The sequence below is a fragment of the Gymnodraco acuticeps genome, unplaced genomic scaffold, assembly GCF_902827175.1.
Source record: "Gymnodraco acuticeps unplaced genomic scaffold, fGymAcu1.1, whole genome shotgun sequence".
Lineage (NCBI taxonomy): Eukaryota > Metazoa > Chordata > Actinopteri > Perciformes > Bathydraconidae > Gymnodraco > Gymnodraco acuticeps.
In genome coordinates this window covers 2,637,315-2,659,890 of record NW_022989983.1, presented here as the reverse complement: position 1 = coordinate 2,659,890, position 22,576 = coordinate 2,637,315, and the positions used below count along the sequence as shown (strand labels likewise).

Below are 22,576 nucleotides of genomic sequence, written 5' to 3'. Positions count from 1 at the left end.
CATCCATTGTTAAAAGAGAACATTTCAAATAAACCGATTCATTATTATAAATCTATGTTTTCTTCTTCTTATTATTATTGTTATTAAATTTATTTATTTGTGCACTGCTCAAGATCATTATAGAATAGCCTGATTACATGTTAGAAATGTAACTGAATAAGAAATTGAATATTAAATTTGAGCTATTCTATTTCCTGTTGTAGTTTAATAAATATCCCTTTCTTTACATGTCCATAGTATTTGTCATATAGGCTATCAAATTGCATTGCCCTTTGGGTTATGTTTCACATTTGCATTATTATCTGAAAAGTAGCCAACAATTTAACAGTTTATTTGTCATGCAAAATTCCTCACAGCTATAAAAGGATTTTATAGGAAGGTTGTCATTTAGAACTGCAACATGTCTAACATATTTTATAAATTACATTGTGATTCACATTTTAACACGTAAATGAAAGAAAGAAAAACACACTTTATTTGCATTGCATTTATCTATACGTCAGCGTAAGTCCCATGACTGCTGACAGCATTGTACAATAGGCTATTTCCTCTCTTGGAGGAGGGTGGGGCGCCCTCAAACGCCTCTTTACAACAGCTACTTCACTTGTTGGCCAAAACACTGCAGCCATCTTGCTCAGCGCATCAAGAGTGAGTAAACTCTAAAATTAGGTGTTTTGGCTTGTCGTAAACCCCGATATCCTTCTCCCAATAGTCACACGGTGCAATTCTGAAACAGAATAGCTATCGTGAAGGCAGAAAGACGCTGGCGGCAATGTAACATTTGATGAAAACATTTTCGTCTCCGGTACGATGTTGTTCCGTCTCATGCATCCCCTGGAATGACAGCTGAAGCCATTGGTACCGCCTTTTACAATGCCGAACAGCCAATCACAGCTCTCGAAAATCCCCGCACGGAGACGTTTAGTCGTTGTGCGCAGGCGCATGTCACTCGGTAAGTCCCTCACTTCTCACAAGCTCACAGGAGTGTGAAGATGGCGGTGTGGTCTGGCATGCTAGACGAGCCTTTTTCACACACAGAGGTGAATAAAGCGGTGGTTTGTCATCCCGAACAGTCTGTAGAGTCACACCTGTCGTTCTTGTGTCACAACAACCACTGTGGTAGGCACGAAGCAGCCGGTAATAACATGGCGAGCTAATGTCCAGCTGGGACTTGGTCAAGACGATTGCCAAAGCAGGTACGCTGTAAACTACTAATGTTGTTTTCCTCTTTGTCTCTCCGAGAAAACACGAAAAGCAAGCGAAGGAGCTGACTGATAAAAACAGTACATGTGAAAGAGTCTTGCCCCATCACATTCAAGAGTGTTTGTGCTGCTTTCTAAACAAGTTGGAGTGCAGGGGGTTCTCATCATATAACGAGCTCCCCATGGTTCAACTATGGATGCACCGACGCACAGCACAGACTCCAGCTCGGGACACGAACCTGGCAAAAAACTTGTTGTTAGTGACGGAGTAACTTATCTCCCCAATCACCAGGGGAAAGTAGTGCATACTTTCAATGGGAGCCACACTATGGACTCTCACAATTCAGGAAGCGGAGGGGCGACAGCGACAAGTGGCACTACTAACAACAACAGCAATGCGATATCTGTCACCGCTTTCAACAGTGGACCGGGGGTCTCGAAAGGGCTGCTCGGTGCTGCTACAATGCACCCCTCGTCCAACAGTGTCATTCAGACGCCGCTCATGAACTCCCAGACTGCTTTGAGCCCGGCAACAACAGGAGCCACTGTGACACTCGTCAGGCCGCCTATGCAAACCACGGGGTCGGGAGCAACTTTGAATGGGAACAATAATGCGAGTCATGCTGCTGTGGTGGCCAATGCATTGGGTCACACAGGTACCATCGGGTCACACAGCCCGCTTGTAAACAATGCGTCCAGCGCAGGCTCGCACATAATCAAGGCAGAGCCCCCCACCACAATAATACAGACAGCCCCACAGCCGGCTGTCACTCCGGGGGTCGTCAGCTCTCCCCGGTTCCCCACGACAGGAGCTCCCGGTCCAGGCCTGATCCGAGCCTTCACGCCTCAGATGTTGGCCCCCAGGCTCCAGCAGACCTCCCCGGGACAGCCCAACGTTCATAACATCCAGCTACCCCCGGGTGAGTGAAATCAGAACTTTTTTACTGTATGTGCACAGGCATTTATTTACTCCAAACTATTGTTTTCATTTGATGGCACCCAGAGGATTGTTGACATCCACCTGGATACATCTTAATCTTCTAATACATAGACATATTGATTTGTTTCTAGAATTTGGGCTATCTATGTTGTAAATGGTGTATCGTTTTCATTTACAAACTACTTCTATTACAAGTCTGTCCGTCCTTGGAAAGGGATCCCTCCTCTGTTGCTCTCCCTGAGGTTTCTTTCATGTTTCCCCTTTAACCGTGGGTTTTTACTTGTGAGGGTCTAAAGACACATCGTGTCGTGTTCATATTCTGTATAAAATGTAAAGACCCCTGAGACAAATGTAACATTCCTGATATTGGTCCATATAAATACACTATGATGAATTTGCCTCTGTTTAATTACCTTAAAATGAGACATGGAATGATTGTATATTGGTTAACCAATACAGAAATCATACTATATAAAGTAGGTTATGTGTCTGCACCAGATTCCTTAAATAACACTTAACTGTTATGATTTATGGTTCAGGGATGGTGCTCGTACGCAGCGAGAGCGGACAGCTGCTGATGATTCCTCAGCAGGCTCTCGCCCAGATGCAGGCCCAGGCTCAGGGAGGCATGGCACCACGGACCGCCACACCAACAAGTGTACCTCCTGTTCAGGTAGGATCACACAGTCAGAGGAAGCATTATATGACTTACCTCATTTGCAGGCCAGCACTTCAAAGAACATGTTCAGCTTCAGTGTAAGTACAAAATAGTTATGTTAGAGGTCATGTGTTGGTATTTGGAAACTTGTGAGCTGCCACTGGTGGGCTGTCGGGGGTTGACCATCCTGCCACAATGGTGGGAAAACCCCAGCTTAATGGCCATGATAGATGAAATATGATAATGTCCCCTGCTTACATGGAAAACACCTTTTTGCAGTTTCCTCAATGGTAGCCCTACCAGTAGAGAACATCCTGATAAAGTTCCCTCATGTGACCCTAAGATTGAGAAGCATTGCAGTACAGGCTAAAACACTCTTCTTTTCTTTCCATCATGCTGTTGTAAAATACATAGCTTTATGTATTTAGAATTTTCAGGTTTGATTAAACTGAGTGTTTCACATCTTGCTTTATGCCTTGTCTCAGGCTCCTGGAAACACCATCATTAGCAGACAAGTGGCTCCCAGCACCATCATCCGCCAGGGGGGTCCGACCCCAACACCCCTCTCTGCGACCACCACTCTTCACAGACCCCCTGTCCTTCAGGTAACCCCGTGTGTTGCTGTCAAATAAGTTATTATTTTCATTTGGCTTGTTGCACAGTGTTATGTGTGCATCACTTGCACGAGCTGCACACGTAATGTTGGCACTTAGTTCCTTATTACTGCTTGATTATTTTATTATAGATAATGATATTACCATTTTATGTGTAGATGTCACACTAGAAGGATCTTATGAGTGCATTTTTACTCAATGAAGAGGATGCAAACTCCTTCTGAAAGATGTGCTTTCTGCATAAATGGTTTCCTGCCTTGGGTTATTGGTGATCGTGAACCTTGTTTCCTGGACTTAAGAAAGAGTTCAGACCTAAACTTCCAAGAGTTTGTTACACGCACTGAAACATGTCAGTAGATTTGCAAATCAACAAATAAATCAATCACAAAATGATAAAATCATAATACTGGAGTGCTGACAGTTTTTCCTAATGTTTCAAACCGACACACTGAGGTAATTTCTTGAGAAAACGAGCACCTAACTGAAATGTTTCCTCTGATGGACCCGACGTTTGATGCATGGCTCAACTTTGAAGCAACTCTAAAACCCACACTCATCTGTGATGAATTGAAACTGGGGTTTTGAAATGTTTGAACATCCTAAATAACATGTGACGATTTTGATGTCTGTTTTCCCAGAGTTCAGTTGGGGCTACAGTAACAGGAATGACCCCCAGGACCGCCAGCCCGTCAGCTGGGAGCCAACTTGCCCCGATATCAGTGAGCAAAGTGAGTTGAGCGATCGGAGAGAGCTGGATGTCAGGGTGTACTCTAAACAATTACAGATTGATAACAGCGGGTGAAGCATGCAGCTCAGCATCACAGTTGTAATCACAATTGAGACCTGATTTTGTTAATCACTTCTGTGTTTTTGGGCAGGAGACAATGGAGAATGTGAAGAAATGTAAAAACTTCCTGTCCACACTGATCAAGCTGGCCTCCACTGGGAAGCAGTCCACAGAGACTGCAGCGAATGTGAGAGAGCTGGTCAAAGACCTGCTGGTGAGTGAGCATCACACACACACACACACACACACACACACACACACACACACACACACACACACACACACACACACACACACACACACACACACACACACACACACACACACACACATACACACACACACACACACACACACACACGTCTACCTGTCAACTGCTATAATGTGTCTCACGATTGAGGTTATTGACACAAGTAGACTTTTTACGACAGAAATCTATCATTTTGTGAGCCTGTGAGCTTCAAGCCACGTTTCCATGTTACATCTTTTATATTGTTTTATGTCTTTTTAGATAGCACTGTTGAGGAACCTGCGATTTAAGTTTTTCATAATTACACCGTAGTTTTATATATATATGTTATGAGAATAAAACTTTGAATCTTGAAAACCTAAACCAGAGAAACACTTGGACAAAAAAAAAAAACTTGAAGCTTTATTTAGTGTTTTCACCTGTTTAATTACTGAAGATTAGGAGACCTCTGAGGACGATTCTGCTCCCGCTAAAAAACAGTGCAATAAACATGAAAGGAATCCTACCCAGGAGAAACTGACTGCAACGATGGAGAAGACAACAAATCACACACTACTTTAAAACGTCACAAAACGTCTTCTTTATTGTTTCATAGAAAGCCTCCCAGTGACAGAAAGTTCCGTATTGTCAATCAACAAGCTACAAGACCAGCTGTGATTTAACAGTGTTGTCAAAAACAAGCATCCCCTGTACCTGCAGATGGAGCCGCTCTCACTCACAGCTCTTTCTGCCTTTTTATTTCATCCTAGGAGGGCAGACTGGAGGCTGAGGAATTCACCAGCAGATTGTACAAAGAGCTCAACTCCTCCCCCCAACCCTACCTTGTGCCTTTCCTCAAGGTAAGAAAGCTTATTTTCTAAATCCATTTTCACTGACATCCCTTCCAGTAATGTGTATGTTCTTGGACCACAGGAGATAACAGATGTGTCATCTTTATGTGTGCTCTGTGTTTCTCCTGCAGAGAAGCCTCCCAGCCTTGAGGCAACTCACCCCAGACTCAGCAGCCTTCATCCGGCTGAGTCAGCTCCCGGTGCCAGCCTGTAGTACGGTCCCCTCCACCTCCCCCGTCCCCACCTCGGTGGTCCTGGGCAGCCCTTCTCCCCGCCTCATGACCCCCGTCAGCAGGCCCCAGCTCCAGACAGGCATCAGCAAACCAGGACCCGCCCCCTCACTGGTAAACTAACTAATACACGAGTCAGATGGCAGCTCCACTCCAATCTGCAAAGTTTATATCAAATGAGGCATCTCAAATATTTTCAACACTAAGTAATCATGAAACTATGGTCAAATAATGACATAATCAGCATGTGGACCTTTAACCTTGCAGGTTATCCAGCCTCAGCAGCAGAGAACAATGTTGAGACCTCAGGTAGCCTTACCGACGCCCACCATGGTGGCCCACAGGAACCAGGCCCCCGGCCGCATCATGCTGGGCCAGCAGCACGTCCAGCTGCAGCAAGGTGAGGACCTCAAGGTCAACACAAAGTCATGATATGTGCAGTGGACGAATAAAACCAGCTTCTTTTTTCAAATGATCCCAATGAGAACAGAGTGCATGCCTCCTCTAGACCAGGGGTTCCCAAACGTTGCCATGCCAAGGACCCCCCCATATAGCATTATCCTCTGGCGGGGACCCCCCTGTTGCAATTTTTAAAAAATTTTTTAAATGATGTGTACAAGTGCCTCGCGATGGAGCATGCAGTGTGTTGCCACTACATTTGGGGCCTTCTGCCTGATCAAAGCTGTCACTCCGCTTTGTTTGCCTGTCATAGCCCCGCTGCCCCATCCGAACACACACCCACACAACGAGACCAGTCAAGTCCGTTTGAGATGATGTACTCATCTAAAACTTGGAAAATGTCTCTTCATGTGGTCCTACCTTCCAGTGCTTTGCTAAATAATATTTCCTCAACAAAGTTGTCTTCTGAAATAAATCTGATGTATGCAAGCAATTCTGCGACATTTGCTACATCCGTGCTCTCGTCCAGCTGCAGAGCGAAACATTCACTAGCTCTCACTTGCTCCCAAAGCTGAGCAGATACTCAGTTTCACTCTCAGTAGCGGCAGATCGATTCTGATTGGCTTGAAGGGCGGTCGTGTGATTCAAAAACAAAAATATTAAAAGATTGGCATCAAAGGACACATCGATTGATAGATATACAGTTATTAATAACATCTAGAAAAAAAAAGAAAAAAAAAAACTTTAAAAAAAAAAAAAAATCCCTTTTCCCTCAAACTTTGCGTGACCCCCCTGGTGCCCCCTGGCGGCCCCCCGGGGGGTCGGGGCCCCCACTTTGAAAAACACTGCTCTAGCCAAAGCGCAGCGCCCTGCGTCTTTTCTCCCAGCGCTGAGCCTTCTTCTGTTGACCGCTGTAACGCTTCAAGTATTTCAACTTTCCAGAAAAGCGCTGGTGTCGTAGAGATGACATCAGAAGCTTTGTTTATGGCCGAATCTGTCAGACACAAACTATCACAACAAAGACCAAAAGTCTTGTTTGTTGGTGCAGATTTGTCGGCTGGACACCGGATGTTGTTGACATTAAATGTGTGACTTTTATCGTCTCCCTCCCCCACTATATGGCTGTCAGACTAAGCGTTGGCAAGCTCATACATATACATTTGACTTCCTGCCAGAAAAATGCGCTTTGTGGACATAGGCCCTAAAACATCCAACATACATGTAAAAAACGCCACCTAATGGAAAGCTAAGGATATAACACAATGTGGTAAAAGCTAATAACACATTTGTCTGTGCATGTGTGTGCTGCTCCTTGGGTGACTCGTCCTATTTATTGTAATTATGTGTCTTTTCTAGTTCCTGTGAAGACGGAGGGTTCACCTTTTCCGAGGCAAGTCTCTGCTGCAGCGCTGACCCTCGCTCAGAGGAACAAGCTGAGAGAGGCGGGGGGCTTGTTCAAGTAAGAAGAGAAAAGCTGATTTCAAATCAACCCTACTGTACATGTAGTTTATTCTAACAAGTTCTCGTATTAGCATCACTCGAAGGTGATACAAATACCGTGGGGAACTTTCTTTAACTAAGTCAGCGAAGGCAAGGCACGTTTATTTATATAGCATCTTCGAACACAAGGCAATTCAAAGTGCTTTACCAAATACCAAAAAACATTTAGGGCAGTAAGATAAAGTGCAGTGGAAAAACTATTATATTTGAAAACAGTTATTAAAAAGCAAAGAGAGTAAAATATAAGTACAACTAGCTCAAATAGAATTAGACGGGTAGAAATAAATGTAGAAATGAAAGCTATTAATCTCATTGTCAGCATACCTTGTAACAGGTTATGTAGGAAACACATATTGTGATTCTTGAAACGCCTCCATTTGTTTACAGAGATGATGACGACATAAACGATGTGGCCTCCATGGCTGGAGTGAACCTCTCGGAGGAAAGCGCTAACATCCTAGCTACCAATTCTGGTCTAGTGGGAGCGGTGACGCGGTCCTGTAAGGACGAGGCGTTCCTCTCCTGCGCCCTCCTGCAGAGGAGGATGATGGAGATCGGTGAGGCTCTTACAACATGAGTGACGATACAGCTCCTCTCCATCCAGACCCTAAAGCCCCGGGTGTCTCCGTTTGTTTTCCAGGCAGGAAGTACGGTGTGACCGACCTGGGGGCCGACGTGGTGACCTTCGTCTCCCACGCTACGCAGCAGCGCCTACAGACCCTGCTGGAGAAAGTTTCCCAAGTAGCCCAGCAGAAGAGCTACTCCATAAAGGTTTGTTTACAGCATTATCCAAGAGACGTATAGAAGTTTAAATTCACCTTTCCCCATGGTTTTGCAGTAAACACATATTGCTGGTGCGAGGATCAAGGAATGACATTTGTACCTGCCACCTAACATTTATTTTAAACCGAAGGTGTGAATAGTCAGGGATTAAGGTTACAAGACAGACATCATATTTGCAAATGATGTCTTTATTAAAGAAGGACCATGCTTGTATTTGAAATACATTTCAGAAGTGGCAGACAAATGATTTGAGTTGCCAGTGGCCTGCCACAGTGTTAGCTGATTATAAAACATCATTTCAAACCCTGTCTATGACATTCAAAGCTCATGTGTATTTACTTTGCTCCTTTCAGCATGCACACCACAGATACCTCATATACCTTTTTGGGGTCCACATATATGCCATAATGTCTCCTGCAATCAAGGCAAGGCGTTTCTTGGCTAAAGTATAACATTGTAACTTGTCCGTGTGTCGGCAGGAGGACGACAGTTATGAGCAGAGCAGCGATGTTCGTGCTCAGCTCAAGTTCTTTGAGCAGCTGGACCAGCAGGAGAAACAGAGGAAGGAGGAGCAGGAGAGGGAGATCCTCCTGAAGGCAGCTAAGGTACAGCTCCACTGACACACATTTACACTCAATGGTAGTCAAAGGTAATGGTGTCTCTTTGTGTCAACTAGTTAGGGGATTATCTGTGGATTCAGAAACCTGGTGTCTGAATAGAGTGGACATAAATACCCTTAGAAAATGAACACAGAGGATTTAATGTTTTCCCTAATAAAAGCCTTTCTGTAATGTATACCTGAATAAATAAAATATTCGAGATTTGATCTAATGCAAAATTCACAATGCACTTTGTTGCAGTGACTCAACCCAGTCTCATGGCATTTCGTGTTCACCAACACGATTTTTAATCTATTGATTCGTGTTCACCAACACGATTTCCCCCTTTTTTTCGTGTTGCATATCAGTTAAAATAAGTGCTTCAACATAGTTAACATTGCTGGAGGTACGCACAAATATTGATAGATGTCTTGTAATGCACTATTGAGGAACCTGCGTCCCAAGTTTTTCATTCAATGCAGAACTACACCATAGTTGTGTAGGCCTATATGATATGTCAATAAACCTTAGAACATCTTGAAATCTTGAAAGGGATGTGCAAAATAGTCATTATATACAGTCTTTAATTAACTATTAGTAGAGAATAACGAGTAATGAATATACTTTATAGGGATCCTATTAATATCTAATAATAAAAATAATGAAATTCAATAACGTGCTTTAACCACTAGGTGTCCCTTTATATCAGCTGTGCAAAAATAAATACAGCCTATCTACCAATTGGATCAAATATAAAAGTCAGCCGAATTAGTGTTGATACTGCAAGGAGACGTATTGTGTAAAAATAAATGTAAGATGTTGTTTAATGGCTGATATATTTATGATCCACGTCACGTTTTCAGTTCCTCATGTTTGTCGAGAAGTCTTCTCATCAGGGCTCTATAAATACAGAACTACGGCAGATATGTAATATTTAATGCAGCCGAACCGTGTATTACAAAGCCGTTATGTGATGACATTCAAAGAGAAAAGCAAGCACACTCGGAATAAAGTATTATTTTTATTTTTAAAAATGTTTTCGGTCCGTTTCCGGTATTTGTTAATGACGATGTGCTGTGAGATGTGAGACTGGAATTGCACAGGGGAAAATAACGTATCTTTAGATGCGGATTTTGTTAAACTAATACGTTTGCGCTGTGGACCAACACTATACATTGACGGGGAAGGGGGTAGCAATAAAGATAACACCATTAAACAGTTACACAACATAACAGAAATAATATCGATAGCAGCGTCCCTAGCAACCACCTTGGTAACAATGAAAACTTCCTGAAGTAATCTTCGTAATAACTAGCAAACTAAAGATCATGTACATCCACTGCACACATAATCTGAAATAACAACTCATATTTCTCGCATCAAATGACATCAACACGCATTTTAATGGCCAAACTAACTTTAAAAAAGTTCGGCCATATTTTATTTTTCTGCAGGGATAAATTTGAAGATCACGTGACATAGACGCCAGCCATTGGAATGAATGGTGACAAAAAACGGGGTTTGTCAAACAGAGCACATGGTGTAGTCCAAACGATAGCTGGGGATTCTGGGTAGTGTAGTGTCTTCTGCCATCCTTTACTCCGAAAAAATATTTGTTTCTCCGAATCGAAGGGGAAAAATACAAAAGCATTGATTGCACACAATTTAAACCAATCAATGTTGTGTAATTAACAAGGATAATCTGGTGTTTTTTATTCGATGAGTAGTGCAGATATCACTGTACAATCAATAAGTAAGGGGAATACTTACTTCTGGGTGTACAATTCTCCGTTATCCAATGAGAATGGACGCTCACATTGCCTTTAAGGGCAGCCGACACAAACGAATGCCGTGCTTCCATGAGCGTCATTACCAGTAGAAATACATTGCTTTTAAAATCGTGCTGTGCAACACGAAAAAAAGGGGGAAATCGTGTTGGTGAACACGAATCAATAGATTAAAAATCGTGTTGGTGAACACGAATCAATAGATTAAAAATCGTGTTGGTGAACACGAATCAATAGATTAAAAATCGTGTTGGTGAACACGAAATGCCATGAGACTGGGTTGAGTGACTCTACATGCAGCAGGCAGTCCATTGAACATACTCTGGGTTTAAACAGACTGACTGCAGTTTAAATGCTGTTATATTCTGTGTTTATTGAATGTGTTGGTTTCTCAAAGATATTCACTTCGCCAGAGGAACATTCATATTCTTTAGAGTTTTACTAAAGGTCGGCCCTGATTGATTTCAACTCTGTTCTGTTGGAACATTTTCTAACAAATGTACTGTTTGATATATTAAATGGCACTGGTAACACATTTACAGCACCAAATTAAATGCTACTCGGTATGTGACTTTAGCAGGGTGTCCGCGGGGTCTTAAAGAGTATTGATAAATCAATTTAGCGAAAATTAAGGCTATTAAAAAGTATTAAACGGCATTTTCCAAGGTATTACATTTTGTAGCTTATTTTCAATAAGTATATAAATGGTCCAAAGAGGTTGTATTCTACAGTCTGCCTGAATGTAATCATTGCGTAGGTGTGTAGTGTGATTCTGTGTAGTTTATTGTTGGCATCCCGTTGGGTTTGACGTCATCTGAACAGGACATCGCACGCTCACTGCTTGATAGCGCGCGAAGGTCCGTTTACGCCGGTTGTTAAACAACATCGTTATGGAGAAATGCAAGTCTGCGTCCAAATGGTTGGAAGATAAGGAGGAAGGACAATCAATACTGTATATAGTCAATGTGAGGTAAAGTGTGTCGCCAATGTAACCGGTTAAAACTCCAAGTGGCGATGAGGTCTTAAAATGTACGGAAAGGGTCTTAAAAAAGGTCTTAAAAGGTCTTACATGTGACTTCAGGATTCCTGCATATACCCTGATTAGGAATGAATAATATTTTACACATTTAAATATAGTTATTGATGGATATGTGAATTTTCTAGAAACTTGAACTCACAAGTAGTTGATGTAGATTCTGCAAAATTAGAAAGTATTTCATTGAGTTCTAGCTAATGGGCAAACACCTGCAATGTCCCCCTCATCTCTGACCCTGTTTGACCTGGGATTTGGCCTTTCTCCTGCCCAACAGTGATCAATGCTGTCTTTCTTTGGCCTTTCAGTCTCGAGCTCGGCAAGAGGACCCAGAGCAGCTGCTTCTGAAACAGAAGGCGAAAGAGGTAGGATGAGAGGACGAGGAATGAGTGTCTGTTGTATGTTTTCACACTGTATGCTTGATATCCGTGTTGCTGTGTGTGTTTCCCAGATGCAGCAGCAGGAGCTGGCTCAGGTGAGGCAGAGGGAGGCCAACCTGACGGCTCTCGCTGCCATCGGACCGAGGAAGAAGAGGAAGCTCCTGGACTCTCAGTCCTCCTCCGCTGCAGCCGAGGTAACGCTACGTACCATACAGATGGGCTCACAGCTGATCAAAGCCCCTGTCATGGAGTCACCTTATACCTTTGGCATCTTCCTTAACAACCTTTGTCATCCTCACCCGACAACAGTGTTAGTTTTATCGGCTATTTCATATATTCATCTTACTCTTGCTCTTTAGATTTATTAACATATTTCACATTTGAGTCGTTTTATCCTTCATAGTTTTAGTTATAACAAATTAAAATGATTTAGTCGACAAAGTCATTACCCTTTAGTGCTGAATCAAATGTCCTGTTTGAGTTCAGATTTAATTAAGTTTTCGTCATTTATTCTAGCCGATTAAAAAAAAGTTGTCATTTTATTCGAACTTATTTCAGATCATTTGTTATTATTTTATAATGAAAAACGCAGGTTGAATGACTTTGAATCTGGCTTTGCTCATGAGTAATATAGTGCACGCAGTGGTTAGTCGTACACACCTGGCCCATTGAAAGAGTCAACGTTCACTAATTTACCAAAATATGATGAATAAAATAATCCTGACCCAAATTATAAACTATGTTTTAGTCTTTTTCCGTCAAAGATATTGCATTTTGATATCGTCACGGTTAGTGTTTGATACTGTCGTCCGCTCATCGTCATAGTCTTGGGGAAAAGGTCTTGGTGAACATATTTCTTCACACTCATTGTTAACAGAATCAACGCTGCGCTGCAGAGAACCTCTCTTTATGATACTTAATTAGTATAACCTGGAGACTGATTGGAGAGCAACGTATGAGTCAGACTTTAAAAAAGACACCAGCTCTGTCGATGTAAAACACTGGTAATAGAAACGGCTAATGTTAGCACTAACAGTCAGTTATCTACTCCGCCCATACTTGCCAACCCTCCCGATTTTCGCGGGAGACTCCCGATTTCGCCCTCTCCCGGTTTCCTCCCGGGGTCATATTTCTCCCGCATTTCTCCCGATTTCTGACTAAATCAGATTTACTCAGGACTGTTTCCACTCGGACTTTAATACAACTACACCATTGTTTGGTTTCTATGGTAGCACGTCTCTTTAGTAGCGCGCGCAACTGAAAGTCTGAGAGGGTGAGGAAGATATATCACAGAAAACAGAACAAGAATCGACAACTCTACCCTCTGCTCAATCCTTTCCTGTAAAATACAGGTCCAGCCCACACCTATGCTCCATCAAGGGTGGTGCTTCAGGCCGCAAGGCAGTGCACTTACAACTACAATAAGCATGTTAGTGTTAATCTAGTACAGCTCCGGCGATCCACTAGCACACCCCCCCCCCCGATCCACTAGCACACCCCCCCCACCCCCCTCGGTGGTTTTGAAATTCTCCCGATTTCTGAGGTCTCAAGGTTGGCAAGTATGACTCCGCCAGACAACGTTTCTGACGAGCTGACACTGACTGAGACCTGTCAGTCATCCGTGCACCTCGCATATCTCGGAAAATAAAATAATGAAGCCACTTGTTGCTTCTGGCAGAGCATGTCAGTCGACTCTCCTTATCACACCAGTCACACTCATTTAGCACGATCACACGGTCCTCCTAACGTCACACACCTTACCTCTTGGAGAACAGCTACCGCTCAGAGCCTCTGCTCATCACTGGTATTGATTCAGTTAATTGATTTCTCCTCTGACCTCAACCCTCTGTCTGTGCTAGATTTTAATAGCCATGGGGATAGTTGTTTTTGATATATATACGCTATATACTCCGTGCTTTGGGTTATGCTCTGATTACTGGGGGGGGGGGGGTGTTTCTCTCCACATTCAATTGTTTACTGTGGTTTTGAATCACTGGGGAGCATCAACAGAAGGAGAGCCTGTTCTCTGTAATAAGTGTATAACCATTTGCTGAAAGAAAATAGCCCGGTATTATTCAGGAAACAATGTGCAATATCTTTTTTTATTTACCTACTTCGATAAAGTTTGCAGTCATTTAGAGTTTGTGTTTGTTTCTTTTTTATAATATTTATTGGAAAAACAGATGTCGCAGAGTTTTGTATTCTGTCCAATTTGCTGTAGCATTGAATGGTTAGCGGGGAAGTTCCTAACAACAGGGAATAACACTTTAACAAAACACTATGGTATTTGTCTGTAAGCAACAGAGGCCATGACGGCAGGGCTTTCTGACTAACCTGCAAAGGGGCTGTAAAGAAGGGCATTTAGAGGGTTCATAGGGATTCACTGCATGTATCAGGAAAGAGGTTAGGGAAATGTTGGATGAGGTCATAGTTTCTAACAGACTACACACACACACACACACACACACACACACACACACACACACACACACACACTAGTTTTAATCTGAATAGTTCGTAGACACATATCGACAGACAGACACACACACACACACACACACACACACACACTAGTTTGAATCTGAATAGTTTGTAGACACATATCGACAGACAGACACACACACACACACACACACACACACACACACTAGTTTGAATCTGAATAGTTTGTAGACACATATCGACAGACAGATACACACACACACACACACACACTAGTTTGAATCTGAATAGTTTGTAGACACATATCGACAGACAGATACACACACACACACACACACACACACACACACACACACACACACACACACACACACACACACACACACACACACACACACACACACACACTCACACTAGTTTGAATCTGAATAGTTCGTAGACACATATCGACAGACAGATACACACTCACACACACTCCCATTCATACCAAATGGCTCTCTATTTCAACAATTGTTCCCATAGTTTCAGCCAAACCTCTCTGCTAGTTTTATTGCACTCTATTGCAGTATGAAGTTGATATTTTATTAATCAAATAGTACGCTTCTATTTAGTTGAGTTCCTTCTAAATCTTTCTATATACTGCCTTGACAACTGCAGAAGTAGGGCTACCACCTGGGGTTCTAATAAATAGTGATAACAGACTGCACTTCCTTGGACTTTAAGTGTAAAACAGGAGTGCACAGGGAAGACATGATGGTGCCTTAAACTCGGACACCATGCTGCTCCTTGTGGCTCAACATATTTCATACAAAATATTGTGTTTCTATAACTTTTAAAAGTGTAAAAGACAAGTCTGTGAAGGTGCATGCATGGTCAAACTCTTGAGATACATTTTTTTGTGGCAACTTATCGGGCTGTGAAAAAAGACAAACATTACTGACCCCCCACCCTAAACCTCTCCCCTCTCTCTCTCCTCCCCAGGGGTCCGGGTCAGGTCCCTCCCTCTCCGGCGGGGCTTCGGGCTCCAGGCCGACGCGGCAGCGAATCACACGCGTCAATCTCAGGGACCTGCTGTTCTGTTTGGAGAACGAGAGATTTTCCAGTCACTCCCATTTCCTCTACAAGGGCTTTCTCAAATAGACTGGGTGTCAGGGGGGAGAGATCAAACGCTCCCTCCACGCAGAGAGACTCTTTTTAAATGAGGAGGGCAGAGGTTTTCCAGATAAACCTGATCATCTGATGAACAGAAGCAGCCACGTTGGATGGCCTCTCTCCTCAAATAATGATCAGAGAAATGGACAAATGCTAATTACTGTTCAAGAAAGTGCAAAGATGGATGTGTGTTACGAGAGGGTTTATGAATGAACACTTTTCAGTTATGCACAGAACAGTAACGTTTATAATCAGATGATTTGTGTTAACAATGGACATCGACACATTTGTTTTTAATAGACAACAACACATTTTTATTGAATATTGATTGTAGATGTTTTCTTTTTAACTGAATTAGTTTGAACTCCGAACTGTGTAACCTACTGAGTTGCCTTCCTAACTATGAATAAGCCATATAGCCATCGCAAAGCAATTAACCCTGCTGTCACTCACGAAGCAGTAGTCATCTCCAGTAGGCTACTTGATTTTATTGTCAGCATATTTATTTACTAAACTCAAGCTTAAATCAATGTTTAGTTATTTATTTTAATTTCATGTGAAGCTTCAGTCGTTTCATGTAGTTTAAATGCAACGTGCTTAGGATATGTTTAAAATCAACGTAGACATTGTAGTTTGGTGAATAGATTTTAGTGCGTGAAGAAGAGGTTTATTCTTCATATTTTCATGTTTTAAATCGTTCATTTAAAATCATTTGATTTCTAAATAGATGGCTTTTAAACCCTTATTATATACCAAACTTGCATCTACCTGAAAGCGATCTCTATTTTTGTAGCTGCCCACCAACACACATTTGTACTTTCAATATTGACTGACGGTGTCCTCCGACTCAGCAAGGTGCCGTTTCCTTCTGTATATTTGTAAATGTTACACCTACAGTTTTACACATGGTTTTGTATAGAGTTGAGAATTTAACCACCCAGAATAAAGAAAAACACATTTTCTCTATTAAAATGTTTGAATAAATAATGATTTTACAATAACTGGTTGAGGTTTGTTGTTTGTTGTACGCCACCAGGGGGCAGCATTGCATTAATATAACTGCTGCGTGAGGACACTGAGGCTTTGCACATGAATAACACCTTTAAATCCTTCTCTCTCTACCTGTTCACAGATAATTCCTCCTAATCCTCTAACATCTGTAACACCACATGTAGTACACACTGTGTCCCCCGGGTGTTTACAGGCATCTATTAACCACAACTAACACTGAAACTGGAATAACACACAGTCTGCTACCAGTCTGTGCTCTTCCTCTCTGGGCTGTCTTGTTTCAGCCCGTCTCCATTATCAGCCCAACACACGCTGCATTAGCAACAGCTGCAACATCAGCTGCTAACAGGCACCACGACCACGGGCTGGAAACAATCAGGCCAAACCGCCTGCGGGACGGCTGCCTGATGATAGGGAGCAGCTTTGGTATCGGCATTAACCAAAGAGCAACAATAAGTGAATATTTAGTGTGAGCCACAATTTCATTTTCTGTAATGAACGTGCATCTGGGAGCCACTAGATGGCAATTCACCCCCATTACTAGATTCTGTGTACTGAACAGCAGCTTGTTCTTTATGGTGAATATTACCTTGTTGCATTTGGGTGAGTCTACATGTGTCGCTCTGCTGGACACACAGAACAGTGGGCCAACCTTAAAATAACGAGACTAGTGGAGTCTCTGAAAAGGTTCAAATGGGTACTTTAATAAAGTAACGTGGTAATAGAACAAGCAGAAGGTAATGAAGAGACAAAAGTCGGCCGTCTGCTTTTATCCTCTTCCGTGCTGTGTAGAAGGGGGCCGCCCGCCTTAGTCTTCAATGTCCGACATCGCGTTAAACAGAGGATTTCGACATTTTACATTAATTGCTTACTACCACACGCCTTTTCTCCTCCTTATCTCTTTCATGACTTTTGATTTAATGCATTATAACGGCTTTAATGGGCTAGTTGCACAAGATGGCGTCTATCAACTTCCGGCGGCTGGGTGTGCGGTTGTAAACTTCCGGTCTACAGTAGAGCGGTAGAGGGAAGAGCGATAGATAGCGTATAGATATTATATAGGCACTATTTTACACTCGATGTCTCCAAGACCTACCGAAAGTTAACATTAGTGATGTACATCGGCTGGTACAAGCGGCAGGCTCAGCCCCGAGGAGCAAAAGAGAAAAGGGGTTCAAGATGTAGCTACATATCCAGCTACGTCGACAATTATGAAGGTAAGTGACAAACAAAGCTGTAGTTACTGGCTAACTTTGACAAATTGACAGTCTTGATACAGTGTAAAGCGTTTTAATGATGTACTATTACGTTTTTTTGGATAACATGAATGATATCCAATTCCCCACAGTTTCAAACAAATATCTACCTTCAGGGAGAGTGAGCATCAGGGCTAGCTGTTACAGGGCAGGTGCAAACGCGGAACAACGGCCCAAAACGCATACATAAGCAGGAAACACCTGCAAATAATGAAATGAAAAACAAACAAACCCTGAAAACAAATACAACAGAAAAACGCTGCATTTACAGAAATGATGCAAACTAAATACAACACACAAACCCCGAAAACAAACGCAACAAAAAATCGCTGCAAATACCAAAACGATATGCAAAGTCCAAAGCACGTACAAATCCCAAAACACATACACAAAAAAACATTCCGGAAGTGCTCCAGGCCTCTAGGGGGCGCGCTACGTGGAACAGATTGATGTCTGACCAGACATAGAGGCCCTTTCTCATTTCTCTAACTCCCCTCCTCGACTCCTATCCTCGAGACTTAGTCCCGCCCACAGGAGATGCGAACGGAGGAGTCGAGGAGGGGAGCCGAGGAGAGAGGAGGGGAAGCAGCAGGCGGTTAGAGAAATGAGAACTCCTCTCCTCTGAGAGGTCATTTTAAAGAGACGTCCATTAATGATGACAGGAGGCACAGCAGCCCTCTGTCTGATGGACAGATGTGTTCATGACGACTTATATATTTACTTTGATTAATTCACAGTGCAGTATAATTAGACAATAACAGTCTACAGATGTGGACACACACATACACATACACACACATATATATTTATATAAATATATACCATTTCAGAATCAAACAGAGCACTCTCATAATAACGTAACACTCTCAGAGACTGGATATATACCCTCCCCCCTCTTTGGTTGCTACAATGAGGGAAATAAATTACGGGCCAAAAGTTTTATTTACAAGTATTAAAAGTAAGCAGAGGACACCAAACCAACTGAGACCTGTCTGTCCGCTGCATCTACGCACTGTACAAAACACACACACCTACACACTACACTGTACAACACACACACACCTACACACTGTACCACACGCACCTACAGCTCCTAAAGCATATAATCAGGCTACAGCCGTTGTGTATTTTATTATGTGAAGCACTAAATGGTTTTAGAAAAATATCGACTGTTTGTAGATATCTACTAAACTACAGCAACTACAGAGAGTAATGTAGGCCTGTTATACTGAGTGATATATATTATACAGTAACACTGCTCTGCTTTCTGCACAGACCTCACAGCTGTTCTCACTGTAAACATCGCGTTGCGATGAGAGCAGTTCATAAAATAATATCCAGGGGATGCATGCAGAGCTGTGATTGGCTGAGATAAGTCCGGCCGTGCGTCACGACTCTTTGAAACATCTCTGTTCCCGGAAATGCATCCACGAAGGAGCCGTGGAGGACCCATCAGTGTATCCTCGGTTATACTGTAGCTCCTCCAGAGAGCCTCCTCGACGCTCGATCCTCGGTCCTCGAAGTGCATTTAGAGAAATGAGATGTCCTTCAACATGGCGCGCTAAAATTCATTTCCGGGTCACTACCGGAGGACCGAGGAGTCGAGGAGTCGAGGAGGGGGATTTGATGAAATGAGAAAGGGCCTAGAGAGAACGAACAAGAGTGATGGAAATCGGGAGGAAAGAAAGTTCATTTAAGTGGAGAAAGATATAAGAAGGTAAGTTTTGTTTTTATACATAGAGCGTCATATTTATATAGCTAGCGTGCCTAACTACTACTACACCAGCTGAGGAGAGGAGAGCTTCAGTGAAGAGAAGATACAGTGAGGGAAGAACATTGTTAAAAGAGATGACAAATCAAGTGCAGGCAAATAACACGGGCCATAGTGAGTACCGCGGAAAAAGGACATTTGAATTCTTAGCAGTTTGTTTGTATGTATTTGTGTATAGATGTTGCAACTATACAGAGCTTTAGCAATTGCCTGTAACTATGGTGATGCTAATAAAGCTATTGAATTGAGAGAGAGAGAGAAGTGACAAAATGTGAAGAGGGACAAAGTAATGACAGGATAGTAGTGTGCATTAGACATGCTCAAGAACAAATATAGAGAAGACATTCAAGGAGAGAGAGAGAGACTAAACACAGATTCAACGGTACACATGATGTATCTTTCTATTTATTTAGCTAACCACTATTTATACTGTGTTTTTGATTGACTTGATTAAATGGATTTACTACATCAATGTATGTCTTTTCAGGCCGCCATGTTTTGTCCTTTCTGTGGCCAACATCTGGGGACAGTTCAAGTGTTCTGTGGCTCCTGTGGCAACAATGTACAGTTTGTGGCAGAAGTTGAACACAACAGTAAGTTCACTTTTTTTTATTGTATCTGTTTCAAATGCAAGAAATAAGCAACACACTACTCTGTTTAGAATACTAATTGGCAGATGCATACACTAGTTATCAGCATGAAGCATTTTTTCATTGTCTGTTTATGTGAAATATGTAGAAGCCATCATTAAATTGTATGATTAAATACACAAAACAGCTTATATTATACATTCATAATTGTGTATTAGTTCTATCTTTATAGAGAACATTATACATTTAGAATCAGATTTTGAAACAGTGAGTGGCTGGGAAAGTCACACCGCCATGGGGCACAAACAGTTGCTGACGTGATGTTTTCTTCGCATTCTCAGGCATTCCATAAGGAGGGTCAGGAACTCACGCTTAGGAACACCAGTGTCCCTTCCATCCTCAGTTTGTCCCTCATCATCAGTGAACTTAACTGACATCTCATGAGAGGGGTCGAATGAGGCACCTTTGAAGCCACGGATTGCTCCATCCCACACATTGGCTCTATTCATATTGAACCTGCTGCAAGATGTATTTGTTATTTTTGCAGAGAGTTCTGCAACAATGTGTGCCGCAGTCAGGTATTCTGTGCTGGGAAAGACAAAGTGATGTATTGTAATATTAAATGATGAAGCTAGTAATAACATTTACAGTATAGATAGAACAATTAAGTGGTAATAGTAACAATTAATACCTTTGCTCCATTTTGTCTTCTGGCTCAGACTGGCTATCAATAATGATAAGTACATGTGTTGCTGCAGTGAGAAGACAGTTGAATAATTATTTTCAAATACATAATATATGCATGACAGTCATATTTACAAAAGGATGTCGATCCTCTTCCTGTTTTTCTAATACATTGGGTTCTAAACTGACAACAGCACTTGTGTCATACTCCTGCACAATCCTTGTAAACATTTTAAATGGATGCAACAAACAATATCTGATCTTTGAAAAATATTTGTGGGTGTTTTATGTATCGTCTTCACTAAGATGTCAGATGTTGTGGGTGTCATTTGGAAATGTATGAAAGTATAATTGTTCTGCTTCCTAGCAATGTTACCCACTGTGATTGGAGGCTATACAAACAAACAAATGTAAAATAAAGATACACAGCAAACAACTGTGTCACGATGCAACTGTCAACATCGTTTACCTATAGTAGTGGTTCTGACCCGGGGCAGACTGGACCTCTTCCTGGGATGGGGTTGGTGCTCCATCCTATTTTTACCCAGGAAATAAGTGCACACAAAGGTATTTATTGATTTCATGTTCACAAATTCAAACCTACATGGTATAATTACATTTGTAATTAGTCTTACCCGATCAGACGCTGGTTGTGGGTGCCTGAGAGGTCTGATAAAGGTAAACAAATATATTCAAACTACTGTACTGTTAAAACATTCTGCTTCTTGTGGCACAAAATAATATGTTGACAATGTTTTATTTTACCCTGGCAAACTGTTGTCCATTCGTGGAGTGCTCACTTTTGGAACATTTGGAATGTCTCACACCTGCATACAACACACAAATGACTGACTGAAATAAAAATAAATTCACTTTTTAATTAAGAATAAATGCCACTATAAATCCAAACTGACCAAGGTACATTATATTGTTGACCGTCCTTTAACTCTCACATTAGGATTCACATTGGGGCACAATAAACCAACTCCTCTCTGCACCTAATATATCTATATGATGTCAAGAGTTACATTTAGGTGCACAATGCTGTCTCTTGACTTGCAAGCTCTTTTACCAAACAAGCTAACGCTAGCTGGGTAAATATGACGCTCTTTGTATCAAAACGTACCTTCTTATATATCGACTTTTTCCACTTCGATCAACTTTGTTCCCTCCGGTTTCAATTTGTAGCACTCTTGTTCGTTCTCTCTATGTCTGGTCAGACATCAATCTGTTCCACGTAGCGCGCCCCCTAGAGGCCTGGAGCACTTCCGGAATGTTTTTTTTTGTATATGTTTTGGGATTTGTAAGTGCTTTTTTTTTATTATACCCTAGTCCGTTTGAGTTTTGCCCGTGTGAACGCAAACCGAACCTTCTGAAAAAAAAAGTTTCATTTTTCAGAAGGTTCGGTTTGCGTTCACACGGGTAAAACTCAAACAGACTATGAACTTTAAACACAAGTCATGTGCACGGAAATGCTGTTCAACCATTGGTAAGACATTAAGGGGGTAAAAACGCAAATCCCGGCAATTCCTACCGGAGCCTCCGCCATGGAGCATCGACACTTTCGGCAGGTTATTCTCATGCTGCTCTGGAGATCAACAGACTCTAGCGGTTCGCGCATATGATTATATAATCGGACAACGTCCGTTAAAAAACATTATAACACATATAATGAGAG

General features: G+C 42.1%; 2 protein-coding genes and 1 long non-coding RNA gene across 4 annotated transcripts; 2 read left to right on the top strand and 1 right to left on the bottom strand.

Moving 5' to 3' along the window:
- Window positions 1-1,395: 1,395 nt before the first annotated feature.
- LOC117543773 (transcription initiation factor TFIID subunit 4-like) lies at window positions 1,396-15,574 on the top strand. Its single transcript, XM_034212331.1, has 15 exons — window positions 1,396-2,122; window positions 2,682-2,815; window positions 3,286-3,405; window positions 4,053-4,142; window positions 4,293-4,415; window positions 5,201-5,290; window positions 5,413-5,625; window positions 5,779-5,911; window positions 7,267-7,369; window positions 7,798-7,967; window positions 8,051-8,181; window positions 8,673-8,798; window positions 11,921-11,977; window positions 12,064-12,186; window positions 15,416-15,574. Exons 1-15 carry the CDS (start codon window positions 1,396-1,398, stop codon window positions 15,572-15,574), a joined length of 2,499 nt encoding a protein of 832 aa, XP_034068222.1.
- A 3,935-nt stretch (window positions 15,575-19,509) lies between these two features.
- On the top strand, window positions 19,510-21,807 carry LOC117543800. Its single transcript, XR_004568605.1, has 3 exons — window positions 19,510-19,570; window positions 20,112-20,217; window positions 20,556-21,807. It is a non-coding gene; the product is annotated as an uncharacterized LOC117543800 (long non-coding RNA).
- LOC117543799 (G2/M phase-specific E3 ubiquitin-protein ligase-like) lies at window positions 20,119-22,101 on the bottom strand. 2 transcript variants are annotated; one of them, XR_004568604.1, is made up of 6 exons: window positions 22,025-22,101; window positions 21,664-21,725; window positions 21,534-21,567; window positions 21,368-21,432; window positions 20,906-20,966; window positions 20,515-20,802 (listed from the first exon to the last, which is right to left on the bottom strand). XR_004568604.1 is itself a non-coding variant. In XM_034212370.1 (3 exons), the coding sequence occupies exons 1-3, from the start codon at window positions 21,429-21,431 to the stop codon at window positions 20,499-20,501; spliced, it is 429 nt and encodes a 142-aa protein (XP_034068261.1). In that variant the 5' UTR covers window positions 21,432-21,466; the 3' UTR covers window positions 20,119-20,498. The 2 variants fall into 2 exon arrangements, 1 of the variants encoding a protein (XP_034068261.1); XM_034212370.1 differs by lacking the exons at window positions 21,534-21,567; window positions 21,664-21,725; window positions 22,025-22,101 and having other exon boundaries at window positions 20,119-20,802; window positions 21,368-21,466.
- Window positions 22,102-22,576: the final 475 nt, after the last annotated feature.